This window comes from Cygnus atratus, chromosome 34 (genome assembly GCF_013377495.2).
Source record: "Cygnus atratus isolate AKBS03 ecotype Queensland, Australia chromosome 34, CAtr_DNAZoo_HiC_assembly, whole genome shotgun sequence".
Lineage (NCBI taxonomy): Eukaryota > Metazoa > Chordata > Aves > Anseriformes > Anatidae > Cygnus > Cygnus atratus.
In genome coordinates, this window is record NC_066395.1 from 461,491 (window position 1) to 483,945 (window position 22,455).

Consider the following 22,455-nt stretch of genomic DNA (forward strand, 5'->3'; position numbering starts at 1 on the left):
GAATTGTACAGGAGACCGAGAATCCCAGAGCATTGCACTGAGAAATCAATATGGAAGAAATGAGATTCATACAGGTTCTCCTGAAAAGAGAGAGGATTGTCTGGGGGGTGTTCTAAGACATGGAATAGGTTTTCCTCATTGAAGCCTCTTCTAACTTTGTTATGCATTCTCCTCTTCAACAGACAGCTGTGTTTAATGTCAGCAAATGGCCAACATCAGCTCTAAGAGTGAGTTCCTCCTGCTGGCATTCGCAGACACGCAGGAGCTGCAGCTCCTGCACTTCGCGCTCTTCCTGGGCATCTACCTGGCTGCCCTCCTGGGCAACGGCCTCATCCTCACAGCCATAGCCTGCGACCACCGCCTCCACACCCCCATGTACTTCTTCCTCTTCAACCTCGCCCTCCTTGACCTCGGATCCATCTCCACCACTCTCCCCAAAGCCATGGCCAATTCCCTCTGGGACACCAGGGCCATCTCCTATCAAGGATGTGCTGCACAGGTCTTTTTCTTTCTCTTCTTCATATCAGCAGAGTATTATACTCTTACTGTCATGTCCTACGACCGCTACATTGCCATCTGCAAGCCCCTGCACTACGGGAGCTTCCTCGGCAGCAGAGCTTGTGCCCAGATGGCAGCAGCTGCCTGGGGCAGTGGCTTTCTCAATGCTGTCCTGCACACGGCCAGTACATTTTCCCTGCCCCTCTGCCAAGGCAATGCTGTGGACCAGTTCTTCTGTGAACTTCCTCAGATCCTCAAGCTCTCCTGCTCAAACTCCTACCTAAGGGAGTTTGGGCTTATTGTAGTTAGTCTCTGTTTAGCATTTGGTTGTTTTGTTTTCATTGTGCTGTCCTATGTGCAGATCTTCAGGGCTGTGCTGAGGATGCCCTCTTCCCAGGGCCGGCACAAAGCCTTTTCCACGTGCCTTCCTCACCTGGTCGTGGTCTCCCTGATGGTCAGCACTGCCACAGTTGCCTACCTGAAGCCCCCCTCCATCTCCTCCCCATCCCTGGACCTGGTCGTGTCAGTTCTGTACTCAGTGGTGCCTCCAGCAGTGAACCCCCTCATCTATAGCATGAGGAACCAGGAGCTCAAGGTTGTCCTGCAGAAACTCTTTGGATACATGCTTCTTCATCTTAATAATGGACCCAAAGTCCTAACAGGACTCAAAGTTTTTCTTACAATGTGTTAGAACAGTATTTTATTCTCATTTTACACCATTTTCTGAGATTTGTGATTGTCATTTATTAATGATATTCTAAGTTTCCTATCTGTTAATTATTTCATTTTATTTTTGACCCAAGTATCTCCTGTTCCCAAAGAACCTGTTTTTCTGTGTAGATAAAGAAAATAAAGAATCCAACATAAATTAACTGGTTTCAGCTGCCGTCTCTTCCCATCTGTTCTTCAGCTGGGGGAGCAGCCCCAGCATGCAGGAGGGGCTCAGGGCCAAGAGCCTAGCTGCCACATGGAGGAGAAGCCCCAGTGGCCCTTGGGGCTGCCCCTCACTGCCCGCTGGGCTCTGCCTCTCTGCTGCCTTTGGGTCGGGGCTGCTGCTTCCCTGGAGCCATGGCCATGGCCAGCAGCAGGATGTGGCCTTTTCACTGCTGCTCTCTTCTGGCTTCCACATTGTTCTCTTGTGCTCCTGTTTTTGGATTAGTCCTCACATCTCGTGTACCTTGGTGACAGTCCTGTTGTCTCTGCAGTTCCATCTCTGTGACTGCAGCCAGCAGCAGGCACTGTGCAGCCCTGGATCACAGCTGGCCTCCATGCTACTACCACAGTAACAAGAGGGGCTGCTCAGGGCAAACCCAGAAGCCTCAACACCTCTTCCAGTGCTGCTGTAAGACATACAGCCAACGAGTTGCTCCCTGCTCTTCTGTTTTCTGGGATTTTTCCTGGACTGAAGAACACAGGCTGAAAGTCCCAGCGTGGTCTGTGAGGAATCAAGGGCTGGACCAAGAGCTCCCTTTGTGGTGGCACATGCCCAAGCAGACAACAACTGGTCTTGGATTCATCTACATTGGAATGTGCCCCCTGCAGTGAGGCAGATGGCCGATGCCTGCCTGGAGAGGAATCTGGAGCTGCCAGATGGCAGGGGATAAAAGGAGTGACCAAGAAGAGTCTGGTAAAGGAAAAGGAAAATCTGAGGTGTCCAGGGGATAAGGAAGACTCTGCAATGCCCGGTGAGGTGGTGAAGAGCCAGCAGATGAAGGCCCATAAGATTGTAGAGTAATTGAGGACACAGAGTTGAGTCTGCTGCCCACCCTGAGCAGCACAGGCAGGGGGAGTCCTGCAGGGGTCCCAGGGCACCACAGCCCCCTGGCTCTGCACAGCAGCACCGCCAGCTTGGGGCACTCCATTTCCTGAGCCATGGCTGGCCCCAGCCCAGGAGCTGCTGGGGAGGCCCAGAGCCACCTTTGTCCCAGCAGCTGTGGTGCCTTGCGAGGGGCTGTGGTGATTGTGCCCAGAGCCCTGCAACAGCCTGCAGTGGGCACTGCCCTGGGGCCAGCCCAGCCTGGGCTGCTGGGCTGGACTGGGCTGGGCTGGGGAGAGGGCAGGGAGGTGAGGAGAGGTGGGCAGGGGCTGGGCTGGGCAGTGCCTGGCAGAGGGCAACAGCAGCGTCAGGGAGTGGTGGGAGCATGCAAGGGAAGGGCTCCCAGCATGGCTTGGTGCTGCAGAGCCAGGGCTGCGCAAAGGGAGCCCAGAGCTGCAGGGGCAGGGGAGAGGAGGCCACTCTGGGCCCTTGCTGTCCTGTGCAGAGCAGAAAGGGGGCCCAGGGCATTCATCCCCTCACCACAGCCTGCCAGGACCTGCACGGCAGTCATGGAGCGTCCAGGGCCAGGCTCTTCCCTGTGGTGCGCAGAGAGAGGGCAAAGCCTCTCTGAGAAAGAGGCTGAAACTGAAAAATGTCCCTCCCCTGCCCCGTGGTGTGACAGGGCCAGGGTGGGACAGGTTACCTTTATTTGATGTAGTTCTTGTATAATTTGCATTGGTGATGGCACAAAAAGACGGTTCCTTCACCAGTGATGTACATCCTTCTTCATGTTAGGACACAACTCAACATCCTTCACTCTGCTTTATCTCATGGATGAACTGGATTAGGTCTCCTTGATTAGTCTGAGGCACAATGCAATGCTTTTTGCCTTCTGCTACTCCAGCACTGTATGTGTGACTTTCCCTTACTCTGCGCATTGACCAGACAGGTCATTTCACATTTTTCACTTTCAGAACCTTCGTTGGACGGGGACCATTTCCAAAGTCGGGCAAGCTGATGGGTTCTGCCTCAGCCATTTGAAGTATGCTATACTTGAGTTTTTCAGTCTGAGTTTGCTAAAGATGACCCAGGAAGGTACATGGATGTTCAAGTGTCTCGTAGGAATAAGGGAAAGTATCATGGGTTTCCAATGGCCATTTCAAATCTAGGTCAATCCCAGGAACTCACTGAACTAAGGTGTTGTCTTTGAAGGGGTTTCCTGTGCTGGGCTGGGCTGCAGTTACAGGGACAAAGACCACTGCTGGCAGTGGAGGTGCTCTGGGAACTCCACCTGGCTCCACCTGATTTTCCCAAAGGGCTCAGGTCCCCTGTAGGTCTTTTCTGACATCTGCTGGTCCAGGGAAGTGCCTCAAATACAACGGGTCCACAGGAGGTTTTCCCTGGTTGCTTATGGTCAGACAGCAAAGCTCTGCCTGAATACCCAGTAATTTTTTTAGTACTTAACTAATAAAGCAACTACTCATCAGCTCAAATGATTCAATCCCTTCCGTAAAAAGTCTCACGTCAAGTGTAATTTCTATCATGAAGAAATGCTAATTTCCATGATCTATATTCATCGCAGGAGAAGAAATACTGATGATCTCCTTTACTTGCATTGTCATTGCTATGTCTATCATGGTGTGCTCCCTCATCTTCCAGGAAGAAAACCCATCTTGACTACACAGAACATGCTGAATGTCCCCTTTCCAGCTGCCTGTCTGGACCTATGCACTTCCTATGGTTCTCCTGGTTTGCACTCCCCTTACTCTTTGATCATTCAGACCGCTCTCACCAACCCAGTTGCCGCTTTGAGTTTCAGTGAGTTCAAGGTCGCCCATCTATCAGCAGTCTGTCTAATGGTTTCCTTAGCAAGAAACTCATTGTTTATCATTCAATTAATATGATATGGATTAATATTAACACTACTATTTAAAATTTCCTATTAATCAGTGTAACATATATCATGTACAGTCATCCTTTTGGGAAGGTAAACATCACTGGAGGCAACAAAATGAGGAACCTGAGCTTTGTTTGTTTTGAAAATCGCAGCATGATTTCACAGAATCACAGAATCACAGAATCATCTAGGTTGGAAGAGACCTCCAAGATCACCTAGTCCAACCTCTGACCTAACACTAACAAGTCCTTCACTAAACCACATCATGAAGCTCAACATCTAAACGTCTTTTAAAGACCTCCAGGGATGGTGACTCAACCACTTCCTTGGGCAGCCCATTCCAATGCCTAATAACCCTTTCAGTAAAGAAGTTCTTCCTAATATCCAACCTAAACCTCCCCTGGCGCAACTTTCGCCCATTCCCCCTCATCCTGTCACCAGGCACGAGGGAGAATAGACCAACCCCCACTTTGCTACAGGCTCCTTTAAGGTACCTGTAGAGAGCGATAAGGTCGCCCCTGAGCCTCCTCTTCTCCAGGCTGAACAAGCCCAGCTCCCTCAGCCGCTCCTCGTAAGACTTGTTCTCCAGACCCCTCACCAGCTTCGTTGCCCTTCTCTGGACTCTCTCGAGCACCTCAATGTCCTTCTTGTAGCGAGGGGCCCAAAACTGAACACAGTACTCAAGGTGCGGCCTCACCAGAGCCGAGTACAGCGGGACAATCACTTCCCTAGCCCTGCTGGCCACGCTGCTTCTTATACAAGCCAGGATGTTGTTGTCCTTCCTGGCCACCTGAGCGCACTGCTGGCTCATATTCAGCCGACTATCAACCAATACTCCCAGGTCCTTCTCGGCCAGGCAGCTTTCCAACCACTTATCTCCCAGCCTGTAGCTCTGCTTGGGGTTGTTGTGCCCCAGGTGCAGGACCCGGCACTTGGCCTTGTTGAACTTCATACAGTTGACCTCAGCCCTTCGGTCCAGCCTATCCAGATCCTCCTGCAGAGCCTTCCTACCCTCGAGCAGATCGACACATGCACCTAACTTGGTGTCATCTGCAAACTTACTGAGGGTGCACTCGATCCCCTCATCCAGATCATCAATACAGATATTAAAGAGGACTGGCCCCAGCACTGAGCCCTGGGGGATGCCACCAGTGACCGGCCTCCAACTGGATTTGACTCCATTCACGACAAATCTTTGGGCCCGGCTATCCAGCCAGTTTTTAACCAAACAAAGCGTACGCCAGTCCAAGCCACGAGCAGCCAGTTTCTTGAGGAGAATGCAGTGGGAAACGGTGTCAAAAGCCTTACTGAAATCAAGGTAGACCACATCCACAGCCTTTCCCTCATCCACTAAGCGCGTCACTTTGTCATAGAAGGAGATCAGGTTCGTCAAGCAGGACCTGCCTTTCATAAACCCATGCTGACTGGGCCTGATCGCCTGCTTGCCCTGCAAGTGCCGCGTGATGACACTCAAGATAGTCTGCTCCATGAGCTTCCCTGGCACTGAGGTCAAACTAACAGGCCTATAGTTTCCCAGGTCTACCCTCCGGCCCTTCTTGTAGATGGGCGTCATGTTTGCTAGCCGCCAGTCAACTGGGACCTCCCCTGATAGCCAGGACTGCCAATAAATGATGGAAAGCAGCTTGGCCAGCTCCTCCGCCAGTTCTCTCAGTACCCTCGGGTGGATCCCATCCTGCCCCATCAACTTGTGTACATCCAAGTGCTGTAGCAGGTCGCCAACCATTTCCTTGTGGATAGTGAGGGCCACATCCTGCTCCCCATCCCTTTCCACCAGCTCAGGGTACTGGGTAACCAGAGAACAACTGGTTTTGCCGGTAAAGACTGAGGCAAAGAAGGCATTAAGCACCTCAGCCTTTTCCTCATCTTTTGTAACTAAGTTTCCCCCCACAATTTCCTGTTGTTTGTTTTTAAATAGGAAAAACCCTGCTTTTCCTATCTGAGCAGGCTTCAAAGGAGAAACCCTAGACCACTATCTATAGGAGAACGATGCTCTAAACAGAAATGCAACAAAATTCAGCCTTTGAAATGAGGAAAGATTTCTAACAGATGCTCTTTGAAATCTTCCTCCTTAACTAAACCATGAAAGCTCTCCAATTAGCTGTACAAGTCTTGAAGACTTGATGAGAATTATAGGAGAGATAGGGCTGCTTAGGACTTTGTGCATTTTAGTGAGTTCCATGGTGTATTTTGGTGCTGAGTTGGTGAAGCTCGGGTACTGAGAGGAGTTGATGCAATTGCTTAAGAAAGTAAAGTCAGAAGGAAAAGTTGAAGTGACTTGGAGTATTAATGGGCCCCACTAGGGCTGTTACTAACAAAGCCTCCCCAGGGCCTTGTTAGGGCAGATAACTGGAGGCCATGATTGCAGACAGGCAAAGGCACTGTGCTGAGAAAAGTCTTGGTTTTGGTGAAGTAAAAGGGCCAAGGCCTGACCCCAGCCACTGGGAGAGGAGATCCTGCACCCTCTTGTCTGGTTCAGGGATAGTCTTCGGGTCTGTGGGATGTGGTGGGCAGTGTGATACCGCAAGAAGAACAGTGGTATGACACCTCCCAGCCTCTGCACATCGCTGCAAGGAAGCAATGAGGCCCCATTGCAATGAGTATAACGTCTCCTCATAAGCTCTAGCCAAGGGGACAAAAACGTCAGGGCTGTTGGGGCCTTCCCGTCTTGCCAGCACCCTCTGCCTTCTCCTCTGCAGGCTTTCCTATGGTGTGCCACACTTTGTCCTATTTCCTTGAAGTCTGCAGACACCAATCTCTATCCACAACCTTGCTCTCATCCAGGACTTTCCATCATCTCACCCATGTCTCATCAACCCTCACCATCTGTTCCTTGAAACACAAAGATTGGGTCTGACCATAGACTCTCTTTGGGTGACCTCTGGCACCACAGCACGACCCTTTGAGGGACATTTCTTCCTCCATGTGGCCAGTGCCAACCTTCCAAGGTACACTTTGTGGAAGTTTTTTCTTTCCTGCTCTTTCCTACTACCAAAGAAAGCTCCATCAGGGCGGAAACCACTCCTAAAGTCGGCATCCCAACCCATCAGGCTCCTTGCCGCCTGTCAGCCAACCAGACAGAAGTCACCTCACCAGCATCTGCCAAGCCATGCGCCTGCTGCTGGCCTTGCAGCTTCTTGGCTAGACACACCCAAGCCTTGTGCCTCCTGCTGTCCAGTCATGGACTCAAGCAGAAGGGACAGGACAACCCACATGCGGGCCTTCTTTCTGTCTGGGTCCTCCTGGGTATGTAGGCAGAGGGGATCCCACAGTCAGCATGCCAACCAGGTGCCTTCTGCTGGCCTACCAGGGCCACTGTCAGATGTCAGCCAAAAAGTACAGATCCCAGGGAGAAGTCAAGGGTGACCTGCCACCTACAGACAGAAGTGACCTCACAGTCCCTTTCCGTGATGCTTTCCTGCTGCTGCCCTATCAACTGCGGAGACAGAAGTGACCTCACAGTCACTGCCACAGTCACATTCCTCCTGCTGGGGCAGGAGATCCTGAGGTAGAGCTGAGCTCATCAGAGCATTCCCACCCATCTCCTCCTTGTGTTTGACGAGCTGATCAGATCCATGGCCCCTCACATTCATCTCTGAATGCCATGTGACTGCACAGCAACCTCACTGTCTCTGCACTGCCCCAAGGGGTCAAGCACCTAAAGTTAAGGGTGTTAGGTGTTCACGTATGGGATTAGGGACCAAGGCTCACCTTTCTGGGTGAGAGCTTAAGCAAATGTTTAGTGGGAGGGTTTGGTGTTCTGCTTGGTGTGTCAGGTCCGTGGTTAGGGTATGGGCAAACTCTTTGGTTTAGCGTTTTGTTTATGTCTGCAAGAATACTAGAGTTAAATAGAAAACTTTAATGCTAGTTTTAAGGGCAGGGATCAGGGTGAGCAAGAGAGTAAATGTAATGGAAAAAGGTCTGTGAACTAATTTTTGCTTCAAGGAATATTGTGGTCAAAAATTAGAGCAGTGGATTCCTGTCAGGGTGTGGAGTGGCATTTAGATTTAGGTATTAATGTTACAGGTTAGACTAGGGCCTCACATGTCTGCTTTAAGTCTGCTTTATGGTGGGATCAACATTACCTGAGCATTCTTACCTCTTCAAAGTCATTAGCTTCTGCTGTCCAAGCTCCGCTTCCCTCCCCCAAATCTCTCATCTCTCCTGTCCAGGCTTCTCCTGACTTCCCCATATCAGTCATCATCTTAGGGGCAGCTTTCTGATGGCTTTCATGATCTCAGAGTATCTGTCTCACCTCGGTTGGCTACTCTGTTCCTGAGAAAGAAGCAGCTCCTTAGCCAGCACGGAGAAGGACACAAAGGCTGTAGGAGCACCCTTCACAATGTGCCCAGCAGCTCTGCACCACCACAAAAGCAGCCCTGAAGGATGAGTTCAGGCAAAAGCGGATACCTCTGAAATGACAACACCTATTCAAGACCTTTTCCTCTATGGGGCCTACCAGCTACTTAGGAAGAGAGGATCTCACAAACTGTGTGCAAAGCAGGTGCATCTGCTGGCCTATCATGGACCCTTGGAAGATGTGAGCCTAAAGACACAGATGCCAGCCGGGAGTCAAGGGGTGACCTGTTGGCTACTTCAGAAAAAAGTCACCTCACAGGCCATTTAACAGCCATTAGCTTCCTACTGGACTTGGAGCTTCTGAGGCACCACTGCCCTCATAATACGATACGTACAAAACACCCCTTTTTTGGCCCAGAATCTGCCCAGGTAGAAGTGACCTGGTTGTGATCCTTCAAGCCCATGGCACACCTCCTGGGCTCCCAGCCTCTCTGACACACAGGAGCCGGTTCTGTGCCAGTTCTGTGAGGTGCTAGGGCACGAGGGTCCTTGCAGTCAAATCACTCGCCAGACTCCTTTGCAGGGGCTGCTGCGTGCCCTGGGGTGCAGAGCTCTCCTCTGCCTGCTCACACCAGATTGAGCACTTGAGCTCTGGTCAGTCCACCTTGGAGGAGATCCCCTCTTAGGAGGGAAGTGCTGCAGAGGAGGCCAGCTGTGCCACTGCTGTGCCCACTGCCTGTCCCTGCCTGCAGTCCCAGCACAGCCCCACAGCAGCACTGGCACCAAGCTACAGGAGCAGCCGGGCCTGACCCCACCAGCAGGGCTCAGCAGGAGAGGGTGGCAGTGGCAAGAGAGCAGCTCTGCATGCCCCAAGCGCTGGTGCTCCCTGGCCGTGCTGCTGGGCAATGGCTCTTTCCCCCTCCACATCTGCACAAGGGCACAGAAAAGACCTTAGAGGAAGGATATTAGAACAGAAGTCAATTGAATTTGTTTAAATAAACAAGCAATCTGAAGAATGACTTCTAATGTTGAACAACATTTCTAAGAATAAAGCTGGGAAGAAATACCACAAACAAGAACACAAGAAAGGCTTGACGTATAATGAGGAACATTATGAATGATTTGCAGAAAAAAGCAGGCAGTTTTTTGCTTATGAAAAACAGATGGGCTTCAGTTTCCACACAGCACCCTTGAGCTCCTTGTTCCTCATGCTGTAGATGACGGGGTTCACTGCTGGAGGCACCACCGAGTACAGAACTGCAACCACCAGGTCCAGGGATGGGGAAGAGATGGAGGGGGGCTTCAGGTGTGCAAACATGACAGTGCTGATAAAGAGGGAGACCACAGCCAGGTGAGGGATGCATGTGGAAAAGGCTTTGTGACGTCCCTGCTGGGAGGGGATCGTCAGCACAGCTCTGAAAATCTGCACATAGGACAGAGCAATGAAAACAAAACACCCCCCAAATAGAAAAGCACTAATCACAACCATCCCAGCTTCCCTTAGGTAGGAGTTTGAGCAGGAGAGCTTGAGGATCTGGGGGATTTCACAGAAGAACTGGTCCATGGCATTACCATGGCACAGAGGTAGTGAAAATATATTGGCAGTGTGCAGCACAGCATGGAGAAAGCCACTGCCCCAGGCAGCTGCTGCCATCTGGGCACAAGCTCTGCTGCCCACGAGGCTCCCGTAGTGCAGGAGCTTGCAGATGGCAACGTAGCGGTCGTAGGCCATGATGGTGAGAAAGGAAAGCTCTGATGGAATGAAAATGAGTAGCAGGAATATCTGTGCAGCACATCCCACATAGGAGATGGCCCTGGTGTTCCAGAGGGAATTAGCCATGGCTTTGGGGAGAGTGGTGGAGATGGATCCCAGGTCGAGGAGGGCGAGGTTGAGGAGGAAGAAGTACATGGGGGTGTGGAGGCGGTGGTCGCAGGCTATGGCTGTGAGGATGAGGCCGTTGCCCAGGAGGGCAGCCAGGTAGATGCCCAGGAAGAGCATGAAGTGCAGGAGCTGCAGCTCCCGCGTGTCTGCGAATGCCAGCAGAAGGAACTCGCTCACAGAGCTGATGTTGGGCATTTGCTGGTTCTGGCCATGGGAACTTGCCCAAGGAGGAAAGGTGAAGTAAGAAAATACAACAGCCTTATCTGACAAGGACTAATTCATGCACACATATGGCAAGTCCCCTTCACGAGTTCTGTCCAGTTCTGCCTGAGGGTGTCCCTGGGAGCAGAGGACACTGCTTTGGTAATGCAGGAGGTAATCCTGCTCTACAGCAACAGATAAAGACGGACAAAGGGTAATGCCAGATTCAGTTCATTCCTGATATGTGATTATCCACATTTTTGCTCCCAATTCACCCGAAAGGAAGCAGGGCTACAGGCTTTTCTTTTTTGTATATTTTCCTTCCTGCTGCACTCCAGGTGAAACCTGGATCTTCAGAGAAAGGGACGCTCCCTTTAGTTCAGAATATCCTTCAGAGGGGAATGCCAGTCTGTCCATCAAAGCTGGTCTCTTCTGCTGGCATCTCTTTCAGCTGTATGACAATGACAGTCACATTCTCACCTGAAAAGAACCAGGATACTGCTGAGAGCAGAGGAATCCAGGCTCAAAGTGCACATCTCCAGACCCCTCACCCTGTCCCCATACTCCCCTTCCCCCAAGCAGACTGAGGGCTCACTCCATGGGCATGTGAAACCCCCATCCCCAGCCAGCCTGGGAACAAGAAGAGCAGCAGCACGACCAGGTGGAGAAGCCAGAAGGAATGTCAGCGTGCTGCTGCCAGGGGAGGCAAGGCCAGGGAGGGACAGACAGACACTCAGCAGACCCTCCTGAGCTACAGCTCTGCCTGCAGAGGAGGCAGCTCGTGCTCATTGCAAATGCTTTATGCTCTGCTTTGGCTTGCAGACACCTCCCAAAGACAGGGGGTATCAGGGCTTTTGTAGCTCCTAAAGGTCAGCTTGGATCAAACCTGAAAGGACCACAATGTGGTGATGGTGCAGTCCATGAGATGAGGTTTGGGAAGGTACTTTACAAATTTCATCACTGACATTCTGATTTCTCAGTGCAATGCTCCAGGAGTCTCAGTCTCCTGTACAATACTGACAGTCCATTACCATGAAACCTGCCTCCCCTCCACTGCAGGAATCTGAAAGCACAGACTGCAGAAAAAGCCTTACCCTTCAGATAAAACAAGCCTTGATCTTCCTCTTGAAATGCCCCCTCATAATGCCATTCTCTAAAGCACTGCAGAAACAGAGACACATCCTGACAGATGCTATCACCCATCGGATGTGCCAGCTGTAGAAGACTCCTCTGGCAACCCCACCTGCATGGCCCTGCTGCCAGAGCCTCACTGTGTCAAGAGCCTGCAGATCTGTCCTGCCACACACTGCCCTCTGTTGTTGCGCTCCTCACTGCCTCCAAGCCCTCTCTCCTTCTCTCCTCTCCCCGTGCCACCTGCGGTCAGAGCCCCCAGCCCTGCTGCGCTGTGCAGAGGAGCTGCTCCTGGGCAGAGCTGGCTCTCTGCAGTGCTGCCCGCTTGCCAGGAGCTCCCCTTGGGCCCAGGAGCCCGGCCCAGCTCAGCAGCACAGCACACGACCATGGCATCGCTTGCTCTGTGCCATTGGGCTCCCTCAAGGTGTCCCCAAGGCCTCAGGGCTGACAGCTCCTGAAGGCAGCAGGGTCTCTGCTGGGGTGTGGTGTCTGAAGCAGGCTGAAGTTATCACCAACTGCTCCTCTCTGAACATGGGAGAGACGGATTTTGGAAGTGTGATTTGTGCTGTTGGACTCTGGTTGTCAAACATGTTGTGCTCCAACGCGTCAGGCACCTCAGCATCACAGAGCTGTTAGCTCAACCCACCCTCCACCACCCCCCAAAAAAAAAAAAAAAAAAAAAAAGCTTATGGGTTGAAATAAAGACAATTTAAAAGGACAGAAAATGAAGAGATAGTAACAACAGTAACAACACTAATAATAAATAAATTTTATTTTTATTTTTATTATATGTATAAGGCAAGTGATGCAATGCAATTGCTCATCACACACTGACCGATGTCCAACCTTTCCCCAAGCAGGGGTCCCCCTGAATCTGGCCAGCCTGGACTAGGATCTCCTGTGCAGGTCCCTTGAGCTTACTTTGGTTTAGGGCAATACGAGCTTTCAGAAGGATTTGGAATATTTTCTTCCCTTTCTCAAATACTTCTTCAGCTGTGTTGCCCCATGTGATGATGACATCAGTATGTTGGAGGTGTTCAGGAGCTTCCCTGTGTTCCAGGGTGGTCTGGATCAGCCCATGGCAAATGGTAGGTCTGTGTTTCCAGCCCTGGGGCACCAGATTCCAGGTGCACAGGACGACCCTCCATGTGAAAGCAGTGTGGCCTTCACACTGCTGCCAAAGGGATGGAGAAAAATGTATTAGCAATATTAATTGTGGCATAGCACTTGGCTGCCTTTGACTCTAGTTGGTACTGAAGGAAGTTCTATCATGCCTGGCACAGAAACACTCAGTGGTGGTGTGACTTCATTCAGGCCACAGAAGTCCACCGTTATCTTCCAATCACCATTAGAATTTTGCACTGTCCATATGGGACTATTAAAGGGTGAGCAAGTGTTGCTGATCACTCCTTGGCTCTGCAGACAATGAACCAGCTCATGCATGGGAATCAGGGAGTCTCTGTTAGTGCAATCCTGACTCAGGTGCACTGCTGTGGTAGCGACTGGCACCTGCTGTTCATTGGCCATCAGCACCTCCACAGCAGACTGGTCCTGTGAGAGTGGGCAAGGTAGGCAGCAGTTTAAAGGTAGACCTTTGGATCTTTGAAGTACCCTCTCCTGAAGTAGTCTATGCCAAGGAAGCAGAGAGCTCCTGGGCCAGTCTCAATGTGGTGCATTTACCACGCTTTCCCATTAGACTCACTTCAGCCTCCAATAGAGTTAACAGTTGGGATCCCCCTGTAATTCCAGAAATACCGGAGCAGCAATTTTCTCAGAAGAACCCCTTTTTGGCAATGTTTTTCCTTGCACTTCATGTATCCTTGCCTCTAGGGTCAAGGTCGATTTTTCCATCCCATTTTCTCATGCCCTTTCCATGGTCACACAGTCAAAACCACAGGATGGAAACTGGTCTGTACCCACTATATCACCTTTCTCAAGCAGAGGGATGCTTAATTCTGATAGCTGAGCTATTGGTTCATGCAGATGCGGAGGAAAATGTATTCTCTTGTAGTTCTTGGACCTCTTGAGAAAGTTTCTCTCTAGACGAGACACAGGTTCATAGGGAAGAAGAGAGACTTTCTTTGTAATGCCATAGTTGGCTAGCCGATTCATCCACTGTGCGTTCCTCTTGGTCTTTCCAGGTCATTACTGCCATATGGCAGTTGGCATATGATGATGGTGCACTCTGTACAAACTTCTGCCACGTGGGTCATATGCACTCGACTTCATCTGGATCTTTGGACAGCTGTTTGTTGTCTAGGTTTCTACAAATTGCCTTCAGCATGACTAATTCCCTCAGGTACCGGATACCCCTCTGCATGGTGGTCCACTTTCCTGGTTGACATACAAGATCTTTCTTGAAGGGAGACCTTTCCTTGATGCCTGACAGGATCAAGTTCCTTGTGCCCTTTTTCAATGGCTTTGTCAATCATCCCTTCCCTAGAGGGGGATCCCAGCTGCTTGGCTTCCCTGCCCTCTAATTCCAGGCTATTGGCCTCTTTCTCCATGCACTGGAGCTGCCAGTTGACAATATGCTCACTGAGATGATGGCTGAAATCTTTTCCCTTATCTCGTAGCTTACACTGGGAAAGGGATCACTTGGTTTCTGATGTTTATATTATCTCTTCTTCTTTGTCCTCCTGCTTTCATGATGGCCCTTCTTTGGTGAAACCTGCCTCATCTTCTTCTTACTCCTTTCTTATCTGGGTAGGATTTTCTTTCCTTTCTAAAGAAAAACTGACTTTCACATACATTGTTTTCTCTTGCATGTAGAGGCAACCGATACTGGCACAGGCTGGTTCTCTGGCCCAGCCCTGGGGCCCATCGCAGGGGCTGGAGTGGCTGCAGGGCCCAACACAGGAGTTGTTCTGGCTGCAGAGCCTTTCAGAGGAGTTGGAGTGGCTGCAGGGCCTATCGCAGGTTCTGGAGTGGCTATAGGGCCTGTCACAGGGGTTGGTGTAACTTTGGGCTCACCTCTGGAGCTGGAGTGCCTGCAAGGACTGTTGCAGGGTTTGAAGTGGCTGCTGGGCCCTTCGCAAGGGCTGGAGTGGCTTATTGGCCTGTCACAGGGGCTGGCGTGTGCCTGCAGGAAAAGTCACAGGGGTTGGGGAGGTGTTGACTATGGCTTGTTAAGCATAGGTCAAGCCCCAGCATATTGCAGTGATTTGTGTCTTTGGAATTGCCAGGGTGATGACACACCTTTTTCAAGCATTTCACAGGTTTTTTTAGAATTCTGCACTTGCTCAGGGGTGAAGTTCCAAAGCACTGGAAGTGCCCACTGCTCTAGGTACCTGCCCATAACCTCCCACACTCCCTGCCACTCCTAACTCTCCTGCCTCTGGACAGATCTCTGGATGGCATGCTTAAGTGGTTGTTTAAATTACAAAACCTGAAACACGTTCACCAGATATAACAATAGGAACATGCTGGTTTGACCATCCCAATGATATTCAAAGCTTTGAAGAGCTATTGTAATTAGCCTGGAGGAGAAGCAGGAGGTGAAGGAGAAAGGGACAGTGAAGAAGTGGGGAAGAAAGGATTCTGCCCCCACTCCTCCACACACTTCCTCTGCTGCCCTGCATAGATTTACTCTCTGAGGAGAAAAGGCAAAGAGTATAAAAGAGTGTAATACTTAATAGTTTCTAAGAGATGAAGAGATGGTTCCCAAAGTGTGGAGGCGGCCATAATTTTATCCTATCATAAGTCAGTGTTATCCAGTACAGCAAAAGAGTAACCTTAAACCAGCCCCCAGAATTGATAAACAGCATGACATGGAAGACAGACAGTTAGTAATGTGCTGTACAATACAATTCTGAAAAGAAGCACAACAGACCCAAGATCAAAAAAAATCACCATTGTGATCAGCAACTGTTAAACTGATCTAATGCTTATAACAATTTTCTTTTAAAATGCTCTGGTCAGATCTGTCATCTCAACCTTTGTGCTCCACGCTAGGCACCAAAAAGATTTGCTGTGGTTTGACCCAGCAGGCAGGTCAGCACTACAAAGCTATTCATCCAATGGGATGGAGTAGAGAACCGGGAGGAAAAAAAAAAAAAAAAAGCACACAAAATGAATAATAATTTTTTATTATTATTATTATTACTACTACAGACACCAATAGACTAAGGGCATGATACTTTTGTGTGCATATCAAAAGACAGGAAAGGTGGTGGTGATTAATTGGAAAATGTCAGACCTGAGCATGACAGAGGTGGTATGGAATAAGCAGTGGATATTGTCCTAGTTTTGGCTCAGATAAAGTTATTTTTTCTTCCTAGTAGCTGGTATGGTGCTGTTTTTCATATTTACAGAATCACAGAAGAGTTTGTGTAGGATAGGACCTTAAATATCATGTAACTCCAACTCTCCTGCCATAGGCAGAGACACCTTCCGCTAGACCAGGTTGCTCAAAGCCCCATCCAACCTGGCCTTGAACAATTCCAGAGATGGGGCATCCACAACTTCTCTGGGCTGCCTGTTCCTCACCACCCTCTGAGTAAAGAACTTCTTTCTATTGTCTAGTCTAAGTCTACCCTCTTTCAGTTTAAAACCATTTCCCCTAGTCCTATCACTACCCTTTTTGATGAAGTGTCCCTCCCCAGCTGTCCTGTTGGCCTCTTTAAGTACTGGAAGGCCAATGTAAGGTCTCCCCAGAGCCTTCTCTTCACCAGGCTGAACAACCCCAACTCCCTCAGCCTGTCTTCATAGGAGAGGTACTCCAGCCCATTTGACATCCTCATGGCCCTCCTCTGCACTCGTTCTAATAGATCCATATCTTTCTTACACAGGGAGCCCTAGAGCTGAATACAGTACTTGATGTGCGGCCTCACCAGGTCTGAGTTACAGAGGGACAATCTCTTCCATACTCCTGCTGATGACAGTGTTCCTGGTACAATCCAGGATGCTGTTCACCTTCTTGGCCACCTGAGCACACTTCTGGCTCATATCCAGCTGACTATTACTGTCCCCAGGGCCTTTACTGCCAGGCAGCTGTCCAACCACTCTTCCCCCAGCCTGTGGCATTACATGGGGTTGTTGTGCCCAAGTGCAGGACCAGGCACATAGCCTTGTTGAACTTCATAGAGTTGGCCTCGGCCCATGGGTGCAGCCTATCCAGATTTCTCTGCAGAGCCTTCCTACCCTTGAGCAGACCAACGCTCACTCCTAACTTGGTGTTGTCTACAAACTTATTGAGGGTGCACTTGATCCCCTCATCCAGATCATTGTTGAAGATATTGAAGAGAACTGGCCCCAGTTCTGAGCCCCGGGGGACACCACTAGTGACTGGCCTTCAATTGCCTTTGGCTCCATTTACCATGATTCTTTGGACCTGGACACCCAGCCAGTTTTTAACCCAATGAAGTGTACATTCATCCAGGCCTTGAGCAGCCAGTTTCTCCGGGAGAATGCTGTGGAAAATGGTTTCAAAAGCCTTACAGAGGTCTAGGTAGACCACATCCACAGCCATCCCCTCGTTCACTGAGCACAACACCTTGTCTTAGAAAAAGATCAGATTTGTCAGGCAGGACCTGCCTTTGATAAACCCATGCTGACTGGGCTTGATCACCTGGTTGTCCTGGAAGTGTTGCATGATGGTACTCAAGAAAATCTGCTCCATGAGCTTCCCCAGCTCAGGGGTCAGACTGACAGGCCTATAGTTCCCCAGATCCTCCTTCCAGCCCTTCTAGTAGATGGCTGTCGTATTTTTTAGTCGCCAGTTGACTGGGACCTCCCCTGATAGCCAGGACTGCTGAAAAATATTTAAAAGTAGCTTGGTGAGCACTTCAGCCAGCTCCCTCAGTACCAAGAGGGGGAGCCCATCTAGCACCCTAAACTTGCGTACATCTAAGTGCAGTAGCAATTCTCTAACCATTTCCTCATGGATTATGAGAGCTTCATTCTGCTCAAGGTCCTTATCTACCAGCTCAGGCAGCTGAGTACCAAGGGAACAACTGGTCTTGCTATAAAACACTGAGGTATAGAATGCACTAAGTACTTCAGCCTTTTCCTCATCTCTTCTAATTCTGTTTTCCCACATCCAATACAGGATGAAGATTCTCCTTAATTCTCCTTCTATCTCTCTCTCTCTTTTTTTTTCCTTATGTGTTTATTAAACAAACAAACAACACATTTTTTATTGTCTTTAACTGTAATAGACATATTGAGCTCCAGCTGGGCTTTAGCCCTTCTAATTTTGTCCTTGCATAGCCTAACAACATTTAGCTTCAGAAAAAATGACAGCATATATGAGAAGCACAGAAAAGGTGGAGCCTGGCAGCCGTCTATCCCCTACCCTTCTGTGATTCTGTGCTGAAATTCCATCCAACTGGTTACTACTGCATTCTCCAAACTGTCCTGCAACTCCTGATGAAGTTATATTGTGAGAGACAGCACAATTAGGGTGAGCCATCTGCCTACAGATATTAACAGCTGACAGTATGGAGCATCTGTCCATGAGAACCTTGAGAAACTGCAGGATTTTGCCTACAGGAACCTCTTGATATTTTCAAGGGGAAGAGCCTAGTCGTGCACCGGAGGAAGAGGAACCCCACACATGAGGGCAGACTGGGACCCTGCTGAGTGAGCAGTGCCCAGGAGGAGGAGGGCCTGGGCACCACAAGGGATCCATATGGGCAGTGGTGCCTGCTCACCAGGAAACAGGCCAGATTCCTACAGAGCTGCCTTATGAGGAACATGTCCTCCAAGAATATCTCAATTATCATACTCAGCTCAGATCCAGTGAGACACCACCCGCACAATGGTCTACACCAACAGTGAAAGAAGTACAGGTCTGGGAGTCCTTAGGACACCCTGGTGTGGAGAGGAGCAAGGGCTGTGGCAAGGCTGAAAGTCCCAACAGGACCCAGGTCTTTGTGTCCATGGCTATGGCTGTTGTCTCTGCCACTGAAGCCTATAAGGAGACAGCTTGTCGTTAAAGTACCAGAGAATCATTGCCTCCTCGACCTCACCCATGAAGCAGGCAGGGGTCATACCATTCTCCTGCACTTGGCAATGCGCATCCCCACCTCCTAATGCCCCAGGAAAAGCCACGAGCTATGTGTGACAGGAACAGATCTCCCTTCCTGGGTGCCAGGGGACAAGGCCTGGTCCTTTTCTTTGCTGAAACACATCCAGGTTGTCTACACATCAGTGTCACCTTTACACATTGCCTTTGTCTCCTTGTCCTCACTGCCTCCAATGTTCTGCTCTAACGAGCTCCAAGGGAGGCTGTGTCAGTGCTGGCCCTCAGGGGGACACTCCACGAAACTTGCATCTGACTTGGACTTCTTGAGAGATTTCTTCCATTTGCTCTCTGCCTGAGGTTCGTGGGCTCATCACCAAAGCCACCAGAGGGGTGATTCCAATGCCTTGGGCTGGGCCTCTGCTGCTGAGCTGGGCCAGGCTTCTGGGACAGAGAGAGCTCCTGGCAAGAGGGCCCTGGTGCAGAGAGACAGCTCTGCCCAGGAGCAGCTCCTCTGCACAGCGCAGCAGGGCTGGGGGCTCTGACCTCAGGTGGCATGGGGAGAGGAGAGAAGGAGAGAGGGCTTGGGGGCAGTTGGGAGTGGATTGGGAGGATGCTGAGAGCTGATTGCAGGAGAAATCTGCACAGCCCTTGACAAGGTAAGTCTCTGGCTGCAGGGCCATGCAGCTGCATGTCCTGGAAGGGTCTCCTGCTGGGTCTTGTTTCTGGGAGGGCAGTGGGCAATGCAGTAGGCTTTGAGAGTCCTGCTGGATTGCACTGTGAGGTGAGGAATTCTGGCAGAAGCCCCTTGGAGTGCCATAGCATGGCTGCCCCTGGTAAACCAAGAGCAGAGTGGCCAAGCCTCCTCCAGACACTGCAGGGGTGCAGCTGGGATGCTGGGACACCCCAGCTTTCAGATATCCAGCTCTGTCTATGGGGCATCCTCCTGGTCTTCAGGCTGCTCTCCAGCAGGATGCAGCTCTCTCGTGGCATCCTTGTGTTATCCAGGTGCCCCAAGAAGACACCTCCGTGCTAAGGCCATGTCCGTGCTGCTGGATGGCTGTCTGTGGGCATCTGGAGGGAGGCCTCTGCACCCCTGGTTAGGAGGGAAGAGCTGAGAGCCTCCTCAGACACCTGGAAACAAGGTGAGAATTCTGTCCAGCTGCACTTGGACTGGGGCTTCTCTGCTTTAAGCTGTCTCCACTTCTTTGGAAACACAAGAGTGTGATCATTGTCTAAGCAAAAGAAAATCTGCCTTGCTCTGCACTGTGGTTGAATGTGTTCTTTGCAACAACACCGCAAAGTTCATGGATCTGATAAGTGGACTGAACTTGAGTTTCCCCCATGTTCCTGCTTCCCGCCTGCTTCACGGCAGGAAGGACTCCTCTGGAGCCCACAGCAGTCCCTGCTCCCAGTCCCTGCCACTCTCAAACAGCACCAGCTAGAGCTCAAGCAAGAGAGCTGCAGAAAGGTTCTCCTGCAAAAAGAGAGGCTTGGGATGAGAATGCTCTAAGATACGCAGCAGGTTTTCCTCAGAGAATTCTGTTCTGACTTTTTTCTGCCTTATCCTCTTCAACAGAAAATTGTGTCCAAAGACAGAAAATGCCCAACAGCAGCTCTGTGAGTGAGTTCCTCCTGCTGACACTTGCAGACACGTGGGAGCTGCAGCTCCTGCACTTCGCGCTCTTCCTGGGCATCTACCTGGCTGCCCTCCTGGGCAACGGCCTCATCCTCACAGCCATAGCCTGCGACCACCGCCTCCACACCCCCATGGACTTCTTCCTCTTCAACCTCGCCCTCCTCAACCTGGGCTGCATCTCCACCACTCTCCCCAAAGCCATGGCCAATTCCCTCTGGGACACCAGGGCCATCTCCTATCAAGGATGTGCTGCATGTCTTTTTCTTTGCCTTCTTGTCTGGTACAGATTTTTCCCTTCTCATCGTCATGGCCTACGACCGCTACGTTGCCATCTGCAAGCCCCTGCACTACGGGAGCCTCGTGGGCAGCAGAGCTTGTGCCCAGATGGCAGCAGCTGCCTGGGGCAGTGGCTTTCTCAATGCTGTCCTGCACATGGCCAGTACATTTTCCCTGCCCCTCTGCCAAGGCAATGCTGTGGATCAGTTCTTCTGTGAACCCCCCCAGATCCTCAAGCTCTCCTGCTCAGATGCCTACCTCAGGGAAGTCAGGGCTCTTGTGTTTAAAGTTTCTTTAGTCTTTGGTTGTTTTGTTTTCATTGTGCTGTCCTATGCGAAGATCTTCAGGGCAGTGCTGAGCATGCCCTCTGAGCTGGGCCAGCACAAAGCCTTTTCCAGGTGCCTCCCTCACCTGGCCGTGGTCTCCCTGATGGTCAGCACTGCCATGGTTGCCTACCTGAAGCCCCCCTCCATTTCTTCCCCATCCCTGGACCTGGTGGTGTCACTTCTGTACTCAGTGGTGCCTCCAGCACTGAACCCCCTCATTTATGGCATGAAGAACCAGGAGCTCAAGGCAGAACCTCTCTGGGCAGTATCCTGCACCTCTCCAAAATGAGGAGCTACACACTGGGAAACCCCTCTGTGGGTGGTGTCACACAGTATCTGACTGAGTCTGATAACTCAGATTTTCTTGGTGGCCTTGCCCCTCGTAAGGCGGCTCTGTAGGAAGCTGGCCTGGTTTCTGGTGCAGGCACCACTGCTTGTATGGCATCCTTCGTGGTGCCCAGGCCCTCCTCCTCCTGGGCACTGCTCACTCAGCACAGTCCCAGTCTGCCCTGATGTGTGGGGTTATTCTTCCACTGGTGCAGGAGTAGGCTCTTCTCTTTGTAAATGTCAAGAGGTTTCTGCAGGTAAAACCTTGCAGTTTCTCAAGGTTCTCCTGGACAGATGCTCCATTCCTTCAGCTGTTAATGTCTTCAGGCAGGCAGCTCACCTTTTGTATCATTGTGCTGTTTCTCCCAAGATAGCAGCATCAGCAGTTGCAGGGCAGTTTATACAATGCAGTAATAACTAGCGGAATAGAATTGCAGCACAGACTCACAGAAGTGTAGGGGATAGAAGGCTTCCAGATTCAAACTTTTCAGGGCTTCCTTCTCACATACACTCTCATTTTGTCCAGAGCTGTGTCCTAAATGTCGTGAGGCTGTGCAAGGAAAAAGATAGAAGGGCCAAAGCTCAGCTGTAGCTCTATCTGGCTATTACTATTAAAGACAATAAAAATGTTTTTTATGGATACATTAAAAAAAAAACAAACAAGGACGATTAAGGAGAATCTTCAGCCTTTATTGGATGGGGGGGAAACCTAGTGACAAGAGATGAGGAAAAGGCTGAGAAAAGGCTGAGGTACTTATGCCTTCTTTGCCTCAGTCTTTAGCAGCAAGACCAGTTCTTCCCCGGTACTCGTGCCCCTGAGTTAGTAGACAGAGACATGGAGCAGACGATGGGGGGGGGGGGGGGGAGGGGGGAGGAGGAGGGGGGATAGGACACACACACACTTTTCGCCACTTCTTCACTCTCCCTTTCTCCTTCACCTCCCCCTTCTCCTCCAGGCTAATTACAATAGCTCTTCAAAGCTTTGAATATCATTGGGATGGTCAAACCAGCATGTTCCTATTGTTGATATCTAGTGAATATCTTTCAGCTTTTGTTTAAGGTTTAACAACTACTTAAGAATGCCATCCAGAGATCTTCCCCAAGGCAGTTAGGAGAGGCCGGGAGTGTGGGAGGATACTGGCAGGCACCTAGGGCAGTGGACACTTCCAGTGTTTTGGAACTTCATCCCTGAGCAAGTGCAGAATCCTAAAAACCTGGTGAAATGCTTGAAAAAGGTGTGT

General features: G+C 50.5%; 3 protein-coding genes across 3 annotated transcripts; 2 read left to right on the forward strand and 1 right to left on the reverse strand.

The window, feature by feature from the left end:
• Positions 1 to 205: 205 nt before the first annotated feature.
• On the forward strand, positions 206 to 1,189 carry LOC118260987 (olfactory receptor 14A16-like). Its single transcript, XM_035571596.1, has one exon. It carries the CDS (start codon positions 206 to 208, stop codon positions 1,187 to 1,189), a length of 984 nt encoding a protein of 327 aa, XP_035427489.1.
• Positions 1,190 to 9,618: 8,429 nt separating this feature from the next.
• On the reverse strand, positions 9,619 to 10,545 carry LOC118260988 (olfactory receptor 14C36-like). The gene has a single exon (XM_035571597.1). It carries the CDS (start codon positions 10,543 to 10,545, stop codon positions 9,619 to 9,621), a length of 927 nt encoding a protein of 308 aa, XP_035427490.1.
• Positions 10,546 to 20,627: 10,082 nt separating this feature from the next.
• LOC118260989 (olfactory receptor 14C36-like) lies at positions 20,628 to 21,176 on the forward strand (the record flags this gene model as incomplete). Its single annotated transcript, XM_035571598.1, has 1 exon — positions 20,628 to 21,176. A coding segment is annotated over one exon (549 nt), but the record flags the coding sequence as incomplete, so codon positions are not given.
• Positions 21,177 to 22,455: the final 1,279 nt, after the last annotated feature.